General features: G+C 37.6%; 2 protein-coding genes and 1 long non-coding RNA gene across 3 annotated transcripts; 1 reads left to right on the top strand and 2 right to left on the bottom strand.

Moving 5' to 3' along the window:
* Positions 1–2,234: 2,234 nt before the first annotated feature.
* On the top strand, positions 2,235–2,836 carry LOC125222083. The gene is made up of 2 exons (XR_007176468.1): positions 2,235–2,556; positions 2,650–2,836. It is a non-coding gene; the product is annotated as an uncharacterized LOC125222083 (long non-coding RNA).
* Positions 2,837–2,889: 53 nt separating this feature from the next.
* LOC125222082 lies at positions 2,890–4,047 on the bottom strand. Its single transcript, XM_048124514.1, has 2 exons — positions 3,784–4,047; positions 2,890–3,709 (listed from the first exon to the last, which is right to left on the bottom strand). Exon 2 carries the CDS (start codon positions 3,625–3,627, stop codon positions 3,130–3,132), a length of 498 nt encoding a protein of 165 aa, XP_047980471.1. The 5' UTR covers positions 3,628–3,709; positions 3,784–4,047; the 3' UTR covers positions 2,890–3,129.
* Positions 4,048–7,391: 3,344 nt separating this feature from the next.
* On the bottom strand, positions 7,392–8,047 carry LOC125185623. The gene is made up of 2 exons (XM_048082180.1): positions 7,801–8,047; positions 7,392–7,716 (listed from the first exon to the last, which is right to left on the bottom strand). Exons 1-2 carry the CDS (start codon positions 7,937–7,939, stop codon positions 7,532–7,534), a joined length of 324 nt encoding a protein of 107 aa, XP_047938137.1. The 5' UTR covers positions 7,940–8,047; the 3' UTR covers positions 7,392–7,531.
* Between the last annotated feature and the right edge of the window lie 8,261 nt (positions 8,048–16,308).

The raw sequence follows: 16,308 nt of genomic DNA, 5'->3' as shown, positions 1-16,308 counted from the left end.
CTTATTTCTCCCTAACTCCTGTCACATCAGCGCCACATCAGCACCAAAATTTATCCCCAGTTTTTAGCCAACTTTTAGCCAACTGCTCCAATGGTTTCTCCCTTATTTCTCCCTAACTCAACATTTCATTTTTACATCATCATTTTTAATATTATTTAATTTTCCCTACAAATGTGTTTAATAAATAGATTTATAAATGAACAATTCGTCGTTGTATTAATCATTGGAAAATATAATACAATGAGAAAAAAAAAACTACAAATAAAAAACCATAAAAAACAAGGATTTAAAAAACTAAGAGGGAGGAGCGTCCGGCGAGAGGCCCATCTTGATCTTCATATTTTGGATGGTCGACCAGAGGGACTGCTTCTCTTCTGGGGTTCCGCCGCCGGTGAAGTACAGCGTGTAAAATCTGCGCCAGAGTGGCGGCATTGGAAGAGAACGTGGCTTGTTGTAAGAACGGGGATTCCGACTGGGCATCTGACGATGTGCCCTTCCCCTTCCGCCTCCCCTTCGCCTTCTTCGCTCCCACAGGGCGCTCGTGCGGACCATCCTCGGACAAGTCGATGGGGATCGCGCTGCCCTCACTCTCCGCACCGCTAAGTCGCGAGCGCACCGATTTCCCGTGCAGCGCGCTGTGCATCCCCGTCCGGAATTTGGGGAGATCCTTCAGCGTCTCATAGATGTTCCAATACTTGAAGCCCTTCGTCAAGTACTTGCCACTATACCTCTGCATGGCCTCATCTCGGACCATGTGCTCGTTCTGGCCACTCGTCATGTTCGTCACCAAGTTAGAGTATATACCGTTGAAGTGGCCGCAGTCCCTCATGAGGCGCTCCCAATGCCGGCGAATCGCCTCGCTGCCATGGTCCTTCATCGAGGCAGTCTTGTTGGTCTTGTACTTCTCCGCAACCCGCTCCCAGAAAATGAGCTCAGGCCTCGGTAGTTGCTGCGCTCCGAGTCTTGCGTCGTGTCCGCCCAGCCAGTTGGCTATAAGCTCGGACTCTGCCAGAGTGTAAGTAGTCCTTGCCCGCTTCGGCTTCTCATCGGAAGCCGTATCGAGCCGCAGCCGTCGACTCCGGCGACGGCGCCTTCCCCTTCTTGCTCCTGGAAGGCGGGTCGGCGGGCGTTTCTTCCACCTCGTAGTCGTCCGTGCTGAGTGTCGGATCCGTTGTGTACGTCGCGGCCTGAGATCCTTCGTCGTCTGGAGTGGCTCCAGGGGTGTCGAACAACGATGTGACTATCTGGGGGCGATACACATCGTCGGTTGGAGAGGGCATGCTGAGGGCAGACTGGAAGTACGGAGAAAGTCTGCGCACCGGAGGAGTCTGCAATGGGGACGGACCCGCATATGGATATTGGCCGGGAGGAGAACCCATCGACAACAACGAGGCCATCCACTGCTGATTTGCTTCATCAGTGGGGTTGGGATTTTGGGAACTCGACTCTTTGCCTTTACCTTTTCGAGATTTTTTCCTATTTGAACTCATAATTTTGAAGATTGAATATAGAAGATTGAGAAAATGAGATTGAAAATTGAGAAAATGAAGATTTTGTGTGATGAATGGAGGAGGAGGAGGAATTATATATAGGGGAAAAATAGCCTTTGGGTATTAAAAAAAAAAAAAAACGCCGGAAAACGCCGAACGCGCCTACAGTGGCCGGCGTTCATTCGGCGTTAATTCGGCGTTTTTTCGGGGGCCAACGCCGGAAAAACGCCGAATTCACCCCATTGACGGCGATTTCTCGGCGAAATCCGGCGATAAAACACCGGATTTAACGCCGCCGGCCATTGGGAGTGCTCTAACATCCCAACCACATCACTATATGTAACATCCCCGGCCTGGATTCAGGTTGTAATCCCCTCTGCGTCATTATTCTCCTAAATTTTAGGCTCAGATCACAACTCTTATAACCAAGCAGTCCCCATCGAGGCCCCAACTATTAAATTGCACTATTCACAACTCCAATCTATTTTATTTTATTATTTATTATTACTATAATATGAAAACTTAAACTATATTCTATTATTTATTTACATTTCTTATTATTTTTATTATTTTATTACTACTATAAAACGAAAACTTACTATAAAACGAAAACTTAAATCATACGGAGTACTACTAGTATTTTATTATTTATTAGTATTTTAAAATTCATGAGTACTAAATAATGTGATATATATTCATAGACAAATGGAATATAATATTAATGTTGTAGCCCCTCTCCCTATCTTCTTCCCTTCTCTCCCTCTTCCTCTTCCAAATGCCCAAAAAAAAAATTAGGGCCCAGGTCTGGCCCGAACCCCCTCCAACATCGGGCCGGGACGCACCGGGGCACGGCCCTGCATCCTCCAACCCCGAGTCGGGCCGCAATGGGGCGCGGCCTCGGGACTCAACTACGACACTAGGCGCGGCCTGGGCCTCTCCTCGCTCCCCTCCATCGCGCCAGGACGGTGAAGGCCCTATTGATCCCCCAACTACGACACTACGGCGCCGGGACTCAATTAGGCAGTTGGCTTGTGGAGATACAACAGAGTAATTTGATGAATATCAAGTATTCCGCTGCACATATTTGTGAAGGCCCTATTGATCCCCCAATTGCTTATGAATATGCACGACAGAGCTCATGGCTTTCCTAATATCTCAGTGGCTTGGAAAAATTATCCTACTACGCGGAGAGGAGCATAAGCGAACGGCGACAAGGGCAAGCACCCGACCCTGATCCTCGAAGCTGTTCATGACCAAAGATTTTGGATACGGCATGCTTTCTTTGGTGTGGTCGGTCTAACAATTATATCCATGTCTTGCACTGGACACTTATTTTCATTGATTTATCATCATACATATGATAATTGAGGATGAAGGTGAATGGGAAATGCGGACAGGCTAGAGACAAATAGATTGTGATTGAAAATTTGTATCCATACTGTGGAAAACACAAAGAGTTTCTTCACCTCCTATGCCAGTATTTACAAGATTGATTCAATAAAAATTCCAATCGAAAGCAAAAGCCACAAATTTTAATAACGAACATCTATACACTTTCTTCATCTTTTTTTTGGGGGAAGATGGAAGGTACCTATGTTTGAAGCGTTTAATTAAATTATTTTTTACAAGTATTTATTTACTAGATGGAGACGACCGATGTGAGGCCGGAGGCTTCGCTTTTCTGCGACGGAGTCCTCCAGAAACCGGCACCGTAGAATTTATTCACCATCTCTTTCTCGAGCTCAATCACCTCTGCGTTGTCGTACGGCGACGAATCGAAGGCGGTGGAGACGCTGCTATCGGAGCTTCCGTTCGACTGGAGCTGGAAGAAGTAGTCATCGTCGTCGCCGCCGCCGCCGCCACGCGGCGGCTGCAGAATCCCCTTCTTCAGCAGCCGGCGCTGGCGCTGCTTCCGCAGAGCCTTCCTGCACAGCCCTGCCGGCACCTTGTACACCGCCATCACAGCCAAGTTCAGAACCCCGCACGGGCAGCAGCAGACCACCGCCGCGCAATCCGCCGTCGCTCCTCCGGCCATCTCCGCCGCCCTCACCCGCCTCATTCCGCCGCGCGATGAGAAGTCGCCGTCAAGCAGCGGCTGCCGCGATGACGCCGGGGGCAGCCCGAATTGTCTCGTCATTGTGTTGGAATCAGTATTCGAATTTCTCAATTGAATTCCCCCTTTTGATCGCCTCCTTTCTTCACCAAACAAATCCAGCTAACTGCGCATTCAAATTGAAATTTGACCTAATTATGATCCCAATTCCAACCAAAGTCGATTCAATTTGAAATAGACCTGAAATGGTAATATAAATTTGAAGGTGAGAGAAAGATGTGCCATTGCCGGGTATAATGCTGTGGTTGTCGGCCGTGTTACGCGGTTCCGTAACACGGCGGTTCGGCGTAGGAAGGTGTATTCCTTCGATTGTTTACTATTCCTATTTCTAGGAATTTTTATGATTATTCCAAATATATGGGGGACTGATTCATATTTTATAATCTGCCTAAGTTACAGGAATAGCAATAATTATCAGAGGTGAAGAGAGGAGGGAGGAAGCCACAATCTGTTTAAATATATATGGCTGCTAATTTTTTATTTTAAAACGTCTGGAATGTGTGTCATAGACATATGCGAAGGCAGCGTAGGGTTTTGAATTGTATCCGTAGGCAAGCAAACACGGTTTAGCAGCTAGTCTTATTAATTAACGATCTATTTGTAACGTGTCTGACAAGGTGCATTCACGATAGCAAAACATAATTCCGTTTTGCCATTTTCATTTAACTCTTTAGCATGTTAGCACTTTATTCTCTAGCTCAAATATCTACATTATCAGCTCATACTAGGGGTGTCGAAACAGGTAACGGGCATTGGGTACCCGCACATCCGACCCGATACCCGTCGGGTATTGGGTACCCCAACAGAAACGGGTAACGGGTCGGGATCGGGTAATCATATTTGTGGTTTTGCGGGTATCGGGTATACCCGATACCCGCTCGGGATACCCAATAATCCCGAAAATTACCCGATTATAGTTAAGTATTTTGTAATTATTAATATTTATATAATTTTTAAACTATCCTGGTCATACTCTGATTTCAACATGCAACTTTTTTTGTCTTTTTTTCTTTATTAAAGAGCATACAAATACCAATTTTATATAGAATACACTACAATAGGGCATATGTACGTAGTAGCATATGTACAGTAGCATATGCTACACACACTCATTATATATACAGTAGCATATACATATACTTATTAAATTGTGGATGTTCAATGTCTAATCACTAATGATTTATGGATTTTTTATGTGCTTTTAGGATGCATAAAAAATACTAACATTACCACGGATGACGATGAACAAGTTGAAGATAATGCAAATAATAAACAAAAAGTTTTTTTTTTTTTTTAATCGGGTCGGGTCGGGTACCCGCTGTGTCGGGTGCGGGATACCCGACTCGGATATCGGGTAATACCCGACATAGTGCGGGACGGGTATCGGGACAATAATTTCGGCCTAAATCGGGTGCGGGTACCCGACTCGTCGGGTGCCCGTTTCGACACCCCTAGCTCATACCATGTTGCACCTCGCCACTATTTTTTTTTGTTTATCAATTAAAGTAAAATAACAAAATAAAATATTGTTAGTACAAACCTATCCCACATCGGACATTTGAGGGAAGTTAGAAGGTGTATATAATTTTTATCCAACCCCAATTAATTTGAGGCCTTTTGAGAGTAATCCAAAAACAAATCCATGCGGGCTAGACCCAAAGTGGACAATATCAAAGTAATGTTGCCGACGCCGACAATCCTGACAAGTGGTATCAGAGCCAGGTTGGCGTCGGGTCTGGTCCGATTTGCGAGACCCATGTTTGAGTGGGGCCGACGATCCGTCTGAGTCGGAGCCCATTATGTGTTTCGATGTGGTCTCGGTTTGAGGGGGAGGTTTGTTAGTACAAACCTATCCCACATTTGAGAGAAGTTGGAAGGTGTATATAATTCCTGTTCAACCACAATTAGTTTGAGGCCTTTTGGGAGTAACCCAAAAACAAATCCGTGCGGGCTTGACCCAAAGCGGACAATATCAAACTAATACTGCTGACGCCGACAAACCTGACAAATATATTGATGACAAAAAACAAATGTAATTAATTTTAAAAAAAAAAAACAACTACAACAGAAAAGAAAGTCAAAAATAAAAATAGAAAAAAAAAACATGAGAAAACTATATGTGAAAGAGAATGGAGAGGAGTGAATAAAATAGGTTACAAATGAGGTATATATATATATATATAGAAGTTGAAAAGTAAAAGTACATTGAAAAAAATGAAAAAAAAGGCATGAGATCGGTCGCGCCTACAATAAGCGTTGATCTTACACGACGCGGATGAAAAAAATGAAAAAAAAGGCATGAGATCGGTCGCGCCTACAATAAGCGTTGATCTTACACGACGCGGACGACATGTCGGACATGGACGAAGCGCCTTTGATCGACGTTTGAGCTGTAATGGGGTACGATCAAATCGTCCATCGACCAGTAGTGAGATCGTCTCCTATTGTGAATACTCTTAATATAAGTTTAAAACCTGTACCTGTGATTTTGATTTAGTCCAAATTCGATTTCTTGAATGTGAGCGGATTGATTACTTATTGTAAACAATTTATTATATTTTTTCTGAGCTTAAATCTTTTCAAAATCACAATAATTAATTTTTATTTCACTAGAAATAATTGTTATATGGTTAACGGCAGCAATAAACCCACCGTCAGCCACGTGCTCAAAACCGTAGAGGTGTGTAAGAAAAAATATCACTTTTTGAAATTGGTATGCTATTTTCTTACGATTGAAATGCCTAACTGATTCACAATATTTAAACTAGTGTTATTCCTCTTACGTTTAGTCAACTTAATGCATCGGGCCTTCATTTTTTTAATTTGCATATTGGGCCTTCGTTTTTAATGTTCATATTAGTACGGTTCTGCTCTATTAAATCCCACAGGCCCCAAGCATGATTATAAGCAACCATATAGTGCGTACATATTAACTAAATAAATACTCTTTCTCTTTAAAAATTAGATTACCTAAAAAGCACGCACACGATCCCATTTATTGATTTCTGATCAATCTTATATTTTTTATAATTGTAATATGGCATTACTGTTTTACAAAGCGGCGGCATTATATTTTGCGTGTTAATTAAAACACTAATACATCTGAAATAACATGGTTTTGTTATCATATCATATATTCATATTTGATTTTGTTATATTCATATCAACAATACTTGTTTTTTGTGCTCGGCGAATACTTGTACATCGCTCTTCAATCATAGTGTTCGGTAGATTTCACTCGCTATGCAAAAGCAAGTGTATAAACAATTATTAGTTGGAAAACAAAATATAATGTTTGTTGTATTGACAAATGTTTCTGTTGAGCTTCGTTCAAAATTTGGGCCAAAATAACGAAATTAGTGGTAATGTTCTAACTTAGCCACATGGGAAACCTTGGATGAGCCATGGCAGATTAATACTTTAGAGCAACCAAAATATTTTATCAATTCAATACGAAGATGCAACTGAACCTAAAGTAAATATTTAAATGCAAAATTTTAATATTATACGTACGGTTTAACATGCCTACACATGCTAACTTGAATTTCACAGAGTCAACTCATTCCAAGTCTCCGATCATGCGTGCTTGACTTAATGACTTTAGGAACAGCTCCAGCATAAAAAAAAATTATACTGTACTACTCCTTAACAACCATTTTCAAGTTCGAGAATTTGGATTAATTTTATCTGAAATTGAACTCTTTATCAATAGAACTTCCGATCCAAATCATCAATTGCAGACAATCTGTGGTTTGTATCATCTCATATGTATATACACGTGCGCAACACGAACAACATACTTACATACGTAGAAATTAGAAATTAAATGTTGATCATTTTACATCAGAGTAGAATGTTTTTTCAACCAACTAATTAATACTAGTACTAATTGACAAGCGATTAGCCGGCAGCCGCCCACTTTTCATCATCAAACCATACGATTCCTATTTTGCATAATCCCTTTGTACAAAACTTGCCGGTTTTGAGGCATACCCTCTAAAATTTCACCATTATTCCGCCAAGTTGCCTCCCGCCCCTCCTTCTTCACGTAATACTTTTCGTCTTTTGACTCCACGAACCTCACCTTCTTTCTTGCCACATCCTTTGAGTTCCCTAATATCAACGCGCAAGGAATATTTTTTTAAAAAAAATTAAAAAAAATTAAAAAAAAAAGTGTGAAAGAAGAAGAATTCGTACCGGTAGAGGTTTTGGTCTGAAATTCGATTTTGTTGATGAAATCAGAAAGAAGTCGATTGTGAGCATGCACTGCTAGGAAGACTACGCCTCCGGAAACTGCAATAGCTGCCATGAAACCCCTTCTCACTGAATCATCCATTTTTGTTGATTTAGTAGTAGTAATTGTTAATGTGAAGCAGCATTTATATATAGAGATGGTGGAAATGAAGTAGTACGATGTGGACAGAATGAATGTTGTATTTTCGACGAATGATTCAATGCGATGTGAACAGGGGAGATATAAAATTGTTGGTCGTCGCATTTTCAATTAAAGAATTAATCAACCTTGTTTCCACGAATTGACATTTTACTTTTATTTGCTAACCTTTTCTTTACATTGCCTTGTCTTCTTCCTTCAAGCTGGTGTAATAATTGAGTAAATATAATGCAATTTAATGTGTATTTAGTTTATTTTGTTAGTTATTTTAGGATCGGTGATTATGTATAGCTAGTTGTATATAGTAAAAATGATCGGTAACAGTATAATTAGTTTTATTTTATAGTCAATATTGCTATATTTCAATTTAAAATAGTAGTAGTAATTTTTATTTATTATTCCCTCTGTCCTAAAAGAATATGCACTTTGAATTCAGCATCGGTTTTAATGTAAAATCAATAAAGTAAGAGAGAAATAGAGAGAAAAAGTCATTAAAGTATTGTTAGTGGAAAATGGGTCCAATCTCATTAAAGATAAAAGACTTTTCAAAATTAGAAAGTGCATATTCTTGTGAGACGGATGATGTATTATTGTTTTAGTGTATATTCTTGTGGGATGGAGGGAGTACTATATTTTAGAGAGAGAAAAGAGTTTCCAGAATTAGAAAATATATATTCTTGTGAGACGGACTAAAAATAAAAGAATGCATATTCTTGTGGGATACAGAGGGAGTATAACTCTAAATTGAAAAACCGAATCCTAGTTGTATGATAAGTTTAGAATGATAATATTAGCACTTCTTCCGTTTCACTTAAGATGTCCGCATTCTTGAGTGGCAGTGTGACCCGAGATTTTAGGAAAAGTTGTTAAGTGGAATAAATAAAGAGAAAAAAAGATACTAGTTGAATACTTAAATGAGTAGGGATTGAGAGAGATTTATTTCCAAATATAGAAATATAACATCTTGAATAGTACAAACTGAACAAAAAAGGTGGATATCTTAAATGGAATGGAGAAAGTACTAAATAGTACTCCCTCCGTTCCATAGTAATGGATGCATTTCTTTTCGACACGGAGATTAAGAAAAATTGTGTTAGGTGAGTTAAGTAAATGGAGAATAAAGTGGAAAATGAAAAAGGTAGAGGGGTGAAGAGAGAAAAAAGTAAGACAGAGTAAAGTAGGTGTGGAAAAATGTGTTGACTTTTACTAAAAAGAGGAACGTACAAAAATGGCAAAATGACTCTATTACTATTGAACAGAGGGAGTAGTACTTAGTAACATCAGAATTAGTAGTACTCCCTCGTCTCACAAGAATATGCATTCTTTTCCTTTTAGTTTGTCCCAAAATATGCACTTTCTAATTTTGGAGAGTCTTTTCTCTCTAATGAAGTGAGACTCACTTTCCACTAACAATACTTTAATTATTTTTTCTACCTCTCTCTTACTTTGTTAATTTTACATTAAAATTCATGTTCATCCCAAAGTGCATATTCTTTAGTGACGGAGGGCGTATAAATTATATACTCCATCCGTTCCATAGTAATGAAGACATTTCTTTTCGGCACGGAGATTAATAAAAATTGTGTTAGGTGGGTTAAGTAAAAGGAGAATAAAGTAGAAAATGAAAAAGGTAGAGAGATGAAGAGAGAAAAAAGTAAGAGAGAGTAAAGTAGGTGTGAAAAAATGTGTTGACTTTTACTAAAAATGGAAATGACTCTTTTACTATGAAACGTACCAAAATGGCAAAATGACTCTATTACTATAGAACGGAAGGAGTATTAGTAGCGTAACCAACTCTACATACACGGTAATTACAAAAAAGACAGATAGTCAGTATCATGAAAATGGTCCAAAATTATTACTGGATCAAACCATCCATAAAAAATCAACTTTGCTTATACATTACGAAATATGAGTCACGTTGAGTGAGACTTTTAATGTTAAAAAAATTAAGTAGTTGTTATTTTGAATACTTGGACTCTTTTGGAGTTCTTGCTAAACATTTCTCTCATATATTTCGCCATACATTTTACTAAAATAAATGTGTTTAATAATTTTTTATGTATTGTGCACGATTTTGGAGTGCGACGAATGATGCACGAGTTTCTACTAATAAAATTTTGTGATTGATTTTTTCTTTTTAGAGAATATTCACAACAACGGTAAAATTTTAACCCTAAACGATAAAGGATGTCGGCCATACTTTTAAGTGTCATTCATTATCATAACTAATTATTATATGATAATTTATCTGAAATTAAGTTGTGAAATTATTATAATTGGAGGGATGACTATAACTAATTATCAAATTATTAACTATTTATAGCATGTTATGTAAAGTAGATAATTCATCTATGTTTTAAATTATGAGCTTGAATTTCATGAATCAATATAATATCCTAAAATATAATCATGCAAATTGAACATCGATGTGTAATGCTTAATCAAGCGTAAATGTATATGAATATGAAACTTACAGATATTCAAAGTCGTGGCTAAAATAAACACGCAATAATAATTCCACATATAAAAATCGTGAAACACTTCTTTTTAATTTGAGCGGCCAACTTCAGTAAGTGTGACCACCTTATTCTACGCATGCAACAAAGAAAAGAATTGTTGGCCATTTCGATATTGCGAAGGTGTCCCGATATTTTAACTATCGATGTATTCATAATACACTTTTTCTTAATTTATTGTAAGGAGTTATTACTAATTTATTGAAAGACATAGTTTAATGGCTATGTTAATTTTAAATTAGTTTATTTAATTTTTATTATTTGATAGTATAGTTTATTTATTCCAAAGTCCATGGACTAATGGCAGGACAAACTCAAATTTTACAGATAAACCAGTATCACACTTGTCAGATGTATAGTCTATTTTATTTTATTTGCTCTAGTTATAAATTGTTAATTAAATAAAATTAAATAACTTTTGAAACAAAGTAATACGAATATGCATGTTGATTAGAAGAACATTGTTGGATCTCGATTAAAAATAAAGTGGTCATACATAAATTACATACACATATTATTAAATTATAATTAAATTATAGTTATAAATATGATTCTTATTTGTTTTATTTTAGAAAAGACAAGCCACCTGATACATAAAATTTGAATTTTATAAAAATAATTTTTTTATATATAGAAAAAATGTTTACAAAAATTAACCAAATTTAACTTTTATATTTGATTAAACTCTATTCCTATTTAATTTTACACTAATGGATAGTAATCTGCAATAAAATGATAGTTTATATTTATTAAGAATTAAAGAAATAATTGATGAAATTAATAAAATAGATTAAAATATAATTATTCCTACACAAAACAATATGGAAAAATAGATAAATATTTATTATCACAAATGTTACTTTATTTGGACTTTCTTTATTGCTGTTTTAGAGGATTCATAATAGAGAGAGCTCTTTTTTAGCCATTCCAAAAATTTCTTCGGCCACATTATCAGTAAACCTCACATTCCTCTCACAACCTTCTCAGTCGCTCATAAACCTCCCAACTGATGCACTATATATTAACACTAAAAATACTTGAAAGTATACAAGATAGATCTAGTATAGCTAAAGGTCAGTACCGGAATATCGAACTCAGGGAATAAGATTGCAACCGTCTATTACTCCCTCCGTCCCCCATTAGGAGTCACACTTCCGTTTCTGCACTCGTTTTATAAAAATGATTATAAATAGTTAAAGTGGAGAAATGATAAAGTAAGAGAGAGAATAATGTAGATAAAACTTTACTCTGCATTATTCTTTCTCTTACTTTACCATTTTTCCACGTTAACTATTTATTATCTTTTTTATAAAACGGGTGCAGAAACGGAAGTGTGACTCTTAATGGGGGACGGAGGGAGTATATACTAAGCGTCATATACTATTTAGAGACACGGATTTTTGGTTGGATTATTTAAACTAGACAGAAATAAATAAAAAAATAAAAGAAAACATAAAAACAAATACTATAATACAAAACAGGCTAAGGAATGCAGAATTTTAGGAACCACAATCAAAAGCTAATATCCAAAGGACTTCCTTGAATTACGGTCTCTAGAGTTACTAAGCTATCACATATGTAAAACTATATTTTCTCTCGAAGCATGCAATTTGTAGATTGCTACCTAGAACCAAAGTGTCCTTCCTAGAACTAAGGCAACAACTCCTAAAAGCTCCTAAGATAAATTTGCTTCATTCAAAGGCTCAAATCTCCCGATTTTATGGGAAAAACGTGAATTTCTCCTCTTTCAAATTAAACTACTCACTTCCCAGGTATTGTAGTAAAATCCACATGCATTCATAAGATAGCCAATCAAATAAATGTATAAGCACAAGAGAAATTGAAAGAACTACAAGAGCTAACAAGGAAAAACAATTGAATTAATAACTCAAAATCATAGCATGTTTACCAAAAATTCCACAAAAGATGTTTACTACTCATAGACAAGTAAAAACAACAAAAAATACTAGACATGAAGAAAAACAAAACAAAACCCAAGGTTGAATTATGCAGTCTTCAGTCTTCTCTTGTCTGGATCTGCAAAGCTTCGCTCCAATGGATGATGGAATAATAATATGTGGAATATGGGATGGAAGAAGTATAGAGATGGAGAGGATTGGAGGCTCTGATATTAATATTATAGAGATGGAGAGGATTGGAGGCTCTTAGATGAATATTATGAATTAGGTTATTGGGTATATATAGGCTAGAAAAGGATTTATAATTGGTAAAAAGTACCCTCCAAGTAATGGAAAAGATGGTAAATTCGATATCCTCAATTAATAGGAGAGATTTCGCAATAATTTCTTCCCTTCCTTAATTTTCGCCTAATTTTGACTGCACTACGCAACATTCGTGAAATGGTCATAACTTTCTCTACAGAACTCCGATTTAGATGTTCAAGGTACCCACGCAAAGCTCTTTCGAAGATGAAGAGAATGGTATATATTAAGCACTGATTGGACTTCAGAATCATTAGAAGATGGGCTCGAACAGAGGTTGTTGAACCTTGATACTTTTGCACATTTTTTCTATCATTTATCAACAAACACGTCAAAATATCAAAATATATAATATATGCAATTTAAGAACATAATTTGAAAGATTGACATTTAAAACAAGCCAAATCTAGGCCTTAAAAATATGCAAATCTCGTGTTTATCACCAACATCCCTTCAATTTAATTTATTTTAATTATTGGTGGTTAGAGCACTCACAATAGGGAGGGCCCTCCCACAGAATTTCTGCTGCCACATCATCATCAAACCTCACAGTTATCTCACAACACTCTCATCCTCTCAGGCATTCACAATAGGGAGAGCCTACAACCGCCGTCCCACACCTCCTCCCACGCAATAGGCGTCGTCTACACTGCGGTGGGATGATGCCCCTATTGTGATGAAGGGGTTGGCAGCGGAAGCGTGCATCAAATAAATCAGATAAAATTACGATCTATTTAGCATATTATTTAGACAAAAAATTTTCGCGTAATTTTCACATGTATCATACTCATAACTTGAATTAAACATGCTTTAAGTATAATTGAAACCCAAAACATGCTTTTCTACAGAGTAGAAATAATACCTTGATAATTCTCCAAAGAACCAAAGGTTGCTCGCTACTTCTCCTCGTGAAGATGTCGAGTACTAAATCACAGATCTTCTGGCTGATTCCTGAACTGTATTCCGATATCAGTGTGGGCTGATCTCACCGGGATACTAGGACTTGAATAAATAGGACAGAAAAATTCAAGCTCACGAAGGAGAGCTGAAGGAGAAAAATCGTCCCCTACACTGTAACAGCCCGCCATTCTAGGGTATAATAAATGCGGCGACTGCTACCTAGGCAGACTTAAAAACAACACAACATAGGCTAGGGTTCCAGTTAAAGAGATTTGACCAAAGTATTAAATGCACTATTAAAGCAATAGGTCAACGGCTTAATCAAGAAAATAATCATGGATAGATATCATGGAATATGCTCAAAAGGCAAGGGTTTAATATAAATCCAACAAAACACATTATGTCTCAATATTCTAAGAAATAATGAAATAGTTCAAAAACGATGATACTAAGTTTCATGTTTAGCGGAAACAACCAAGAGAAAAGTGAAGAACATGTATGAAGACACAACTCCACTTGATGTTTCAAACGATCATATCATTATTCAATTTATTAGCTCAACACCGCCACCCGCTCGTCACTGCTCAACCTGCACATAGGGAAAACACATGCAGGGCTGAGTATTTTAAACATACTTGTTAGAGTTTGTATACTAGAAATCACGTTTCGAGTGATTGAATACTTGTAAAACTCTTATTTTATTTTCCAATAAATAAAACAGATTATTTTTTGTCATAATGTTGTTATGTTTTACATTTAATGGATGTTAATGCATGTTTAAATGTATAAGTTAACTTAACAAAGTCTAAATCTTTGTTTTAGTAGACCGGTTGTGGGCGTCGTCCACTTTAAGGTAATACGGTCAGTTCTAAACAAAGAAAAAGATGAATTTCACAACCTAGTTGGAATTTGACTATCCAACGAGAAAGGTTGCAATGTCAGTCCGCATATTTCTAAGCCTTACTGAAATAAGATGACATTGGTGTGGTATAGCACTGAACGGATCTAACAGCAAGACTTGCCTTAGGCTATCTACGAAAGGCGAGGTCTTGATAAATATTTATTTCTTAATCAATGTAGGTTAGCATTGAGCATACGGTATTGATTATGCACTACTTTGACTTATCAAATGGTGCGGGTTTTTCGTAACCCAATTATCCTGATATATTGGGTAGTGGTGATCAATATCTAGCGGTGCTAGGATTGCTATTATATTGAATCGTGCGCGAGCCAAGTCTCGTTTGATAATGTCCTCAAGAGGAGCGCGAAACAAGGTTTTATTATTCGGAACCTAGCTAGTTGGAGTGTGATTACTCTATGAATAATAAATAAGCGTTTCATGCTAAGTCCACTCTTGGAATTAATAAGAAGTTAATTAATTAAGTCAATAGCAGACATTAATTAATTAATGGACATTTTAATCTTAAGCACGGGAAATGAAAGTTAAACGGAAACCCGGATTACTTGTAATTTCGGATTTGGATGGGGAGAGTTCAATATTACTTCTGTAGTGGCTGCTCGTAATATTCCAATTATAACTTATATTAAATTGTGGGTTCAATTTAATTAGTAAAAAGTAAATTGGATGAGCCCATATCCAAAACCTTCCATAGATCCCTGTCTGGGCCCAAAAGGAACTTAATATAAATAGGAGAATAAAGGAGACAGAAATAACACAATTTTATCATTAAAATTTTCGAAAATTTCAGCCCCTAAGCTGAAGGAATTTTCGAATTCCTCTCCTATTCCAAAAAAGGATTTCTTCTGTCTTCTTTATTTAAGTCCTAGTATTCTAGTAAGATCAGCCCACACTGATATTGGGATACAGTTCGGGAACCAGAGAGAAGATTTGTGGTCTAGTACTCAAAGCATCACGTGGAGAAGAAGCTAGCCATCTTCAATTCTTTGGAGAATTAATTAGGTATTTTTCTGCTCCGTAGAAAAGCATGTTTTAGGTTTCAATATTCTTAAAGCATGATTAATTCAAGTTATGAGCATGATACATGTGATAATTACGCGAATAGGTTTTGTCTAAATAATCTGCTAAATAGATCTGATTATTATGTGATTGATATTTATGCGCCCGCTTCTGCTGCCAGCACAATCAGCACGTAGGCAAAGTTGGAGGCGGCGGTCCCTCGACCGATCCAGCATCGACGGACAGTCATCCGTGATCGCATTGGGGCTCACCAACGGTTGTTTGCTGACTACTTTATCAAGGAGCCGCAATGGGAGCTGGTGGTTTGCCGTTGGAGGTTTAAAATGCGCGAGATTTGTTCATGCACATTGTGGCGGCGTTGTCAGTGCATTACGCATACTTCCAGCAGCAATCTGATGCCAACGGCAGGTCCGGACTATCGTCGCTATAGAAGTTCACTGCTGCAATTAGGCAGTTGGCTTATGGAGGACCGACCGACATGTACAACGGGTATCTTCACATCTGCAGCACGACTGACCGTAATTGTCTGAAGTGTTTTGTCAGGGCGTCGTCGAAGTATTCGGGTCCACATATCTTCAAACGCCGGCCCCTCTCGACTGTCAATATCTGCTTGATTTGCACGGGAGGGTGCACGACTTTCACTATTGGGCAACAGAGATTGCATGCATTGGCAATGGAAAAACTATCCGACAACTTGGAAAGACCAGTTTACTATTGAGTTCAAAGGCAAGC

This window comes from Salvia hispanica, chromosome 4, assembly GCF_023119035.1.
Source record: "Salvia hispanica cultivar TCC Black 2014 chromosome 4, UniMelb_Shisp_WGS_1.0, whole genome shotgun sequence".
Lineage (NCBI taxonomy): Eukaryota > Viridiplantae > Streptophyta > Magnoliopsida > Lamiales > Lamiaceae > Salvia > Salvia hispanica.
This window is presented reverse-complemented; position numbering and strand designations above follow the sequence as displayed.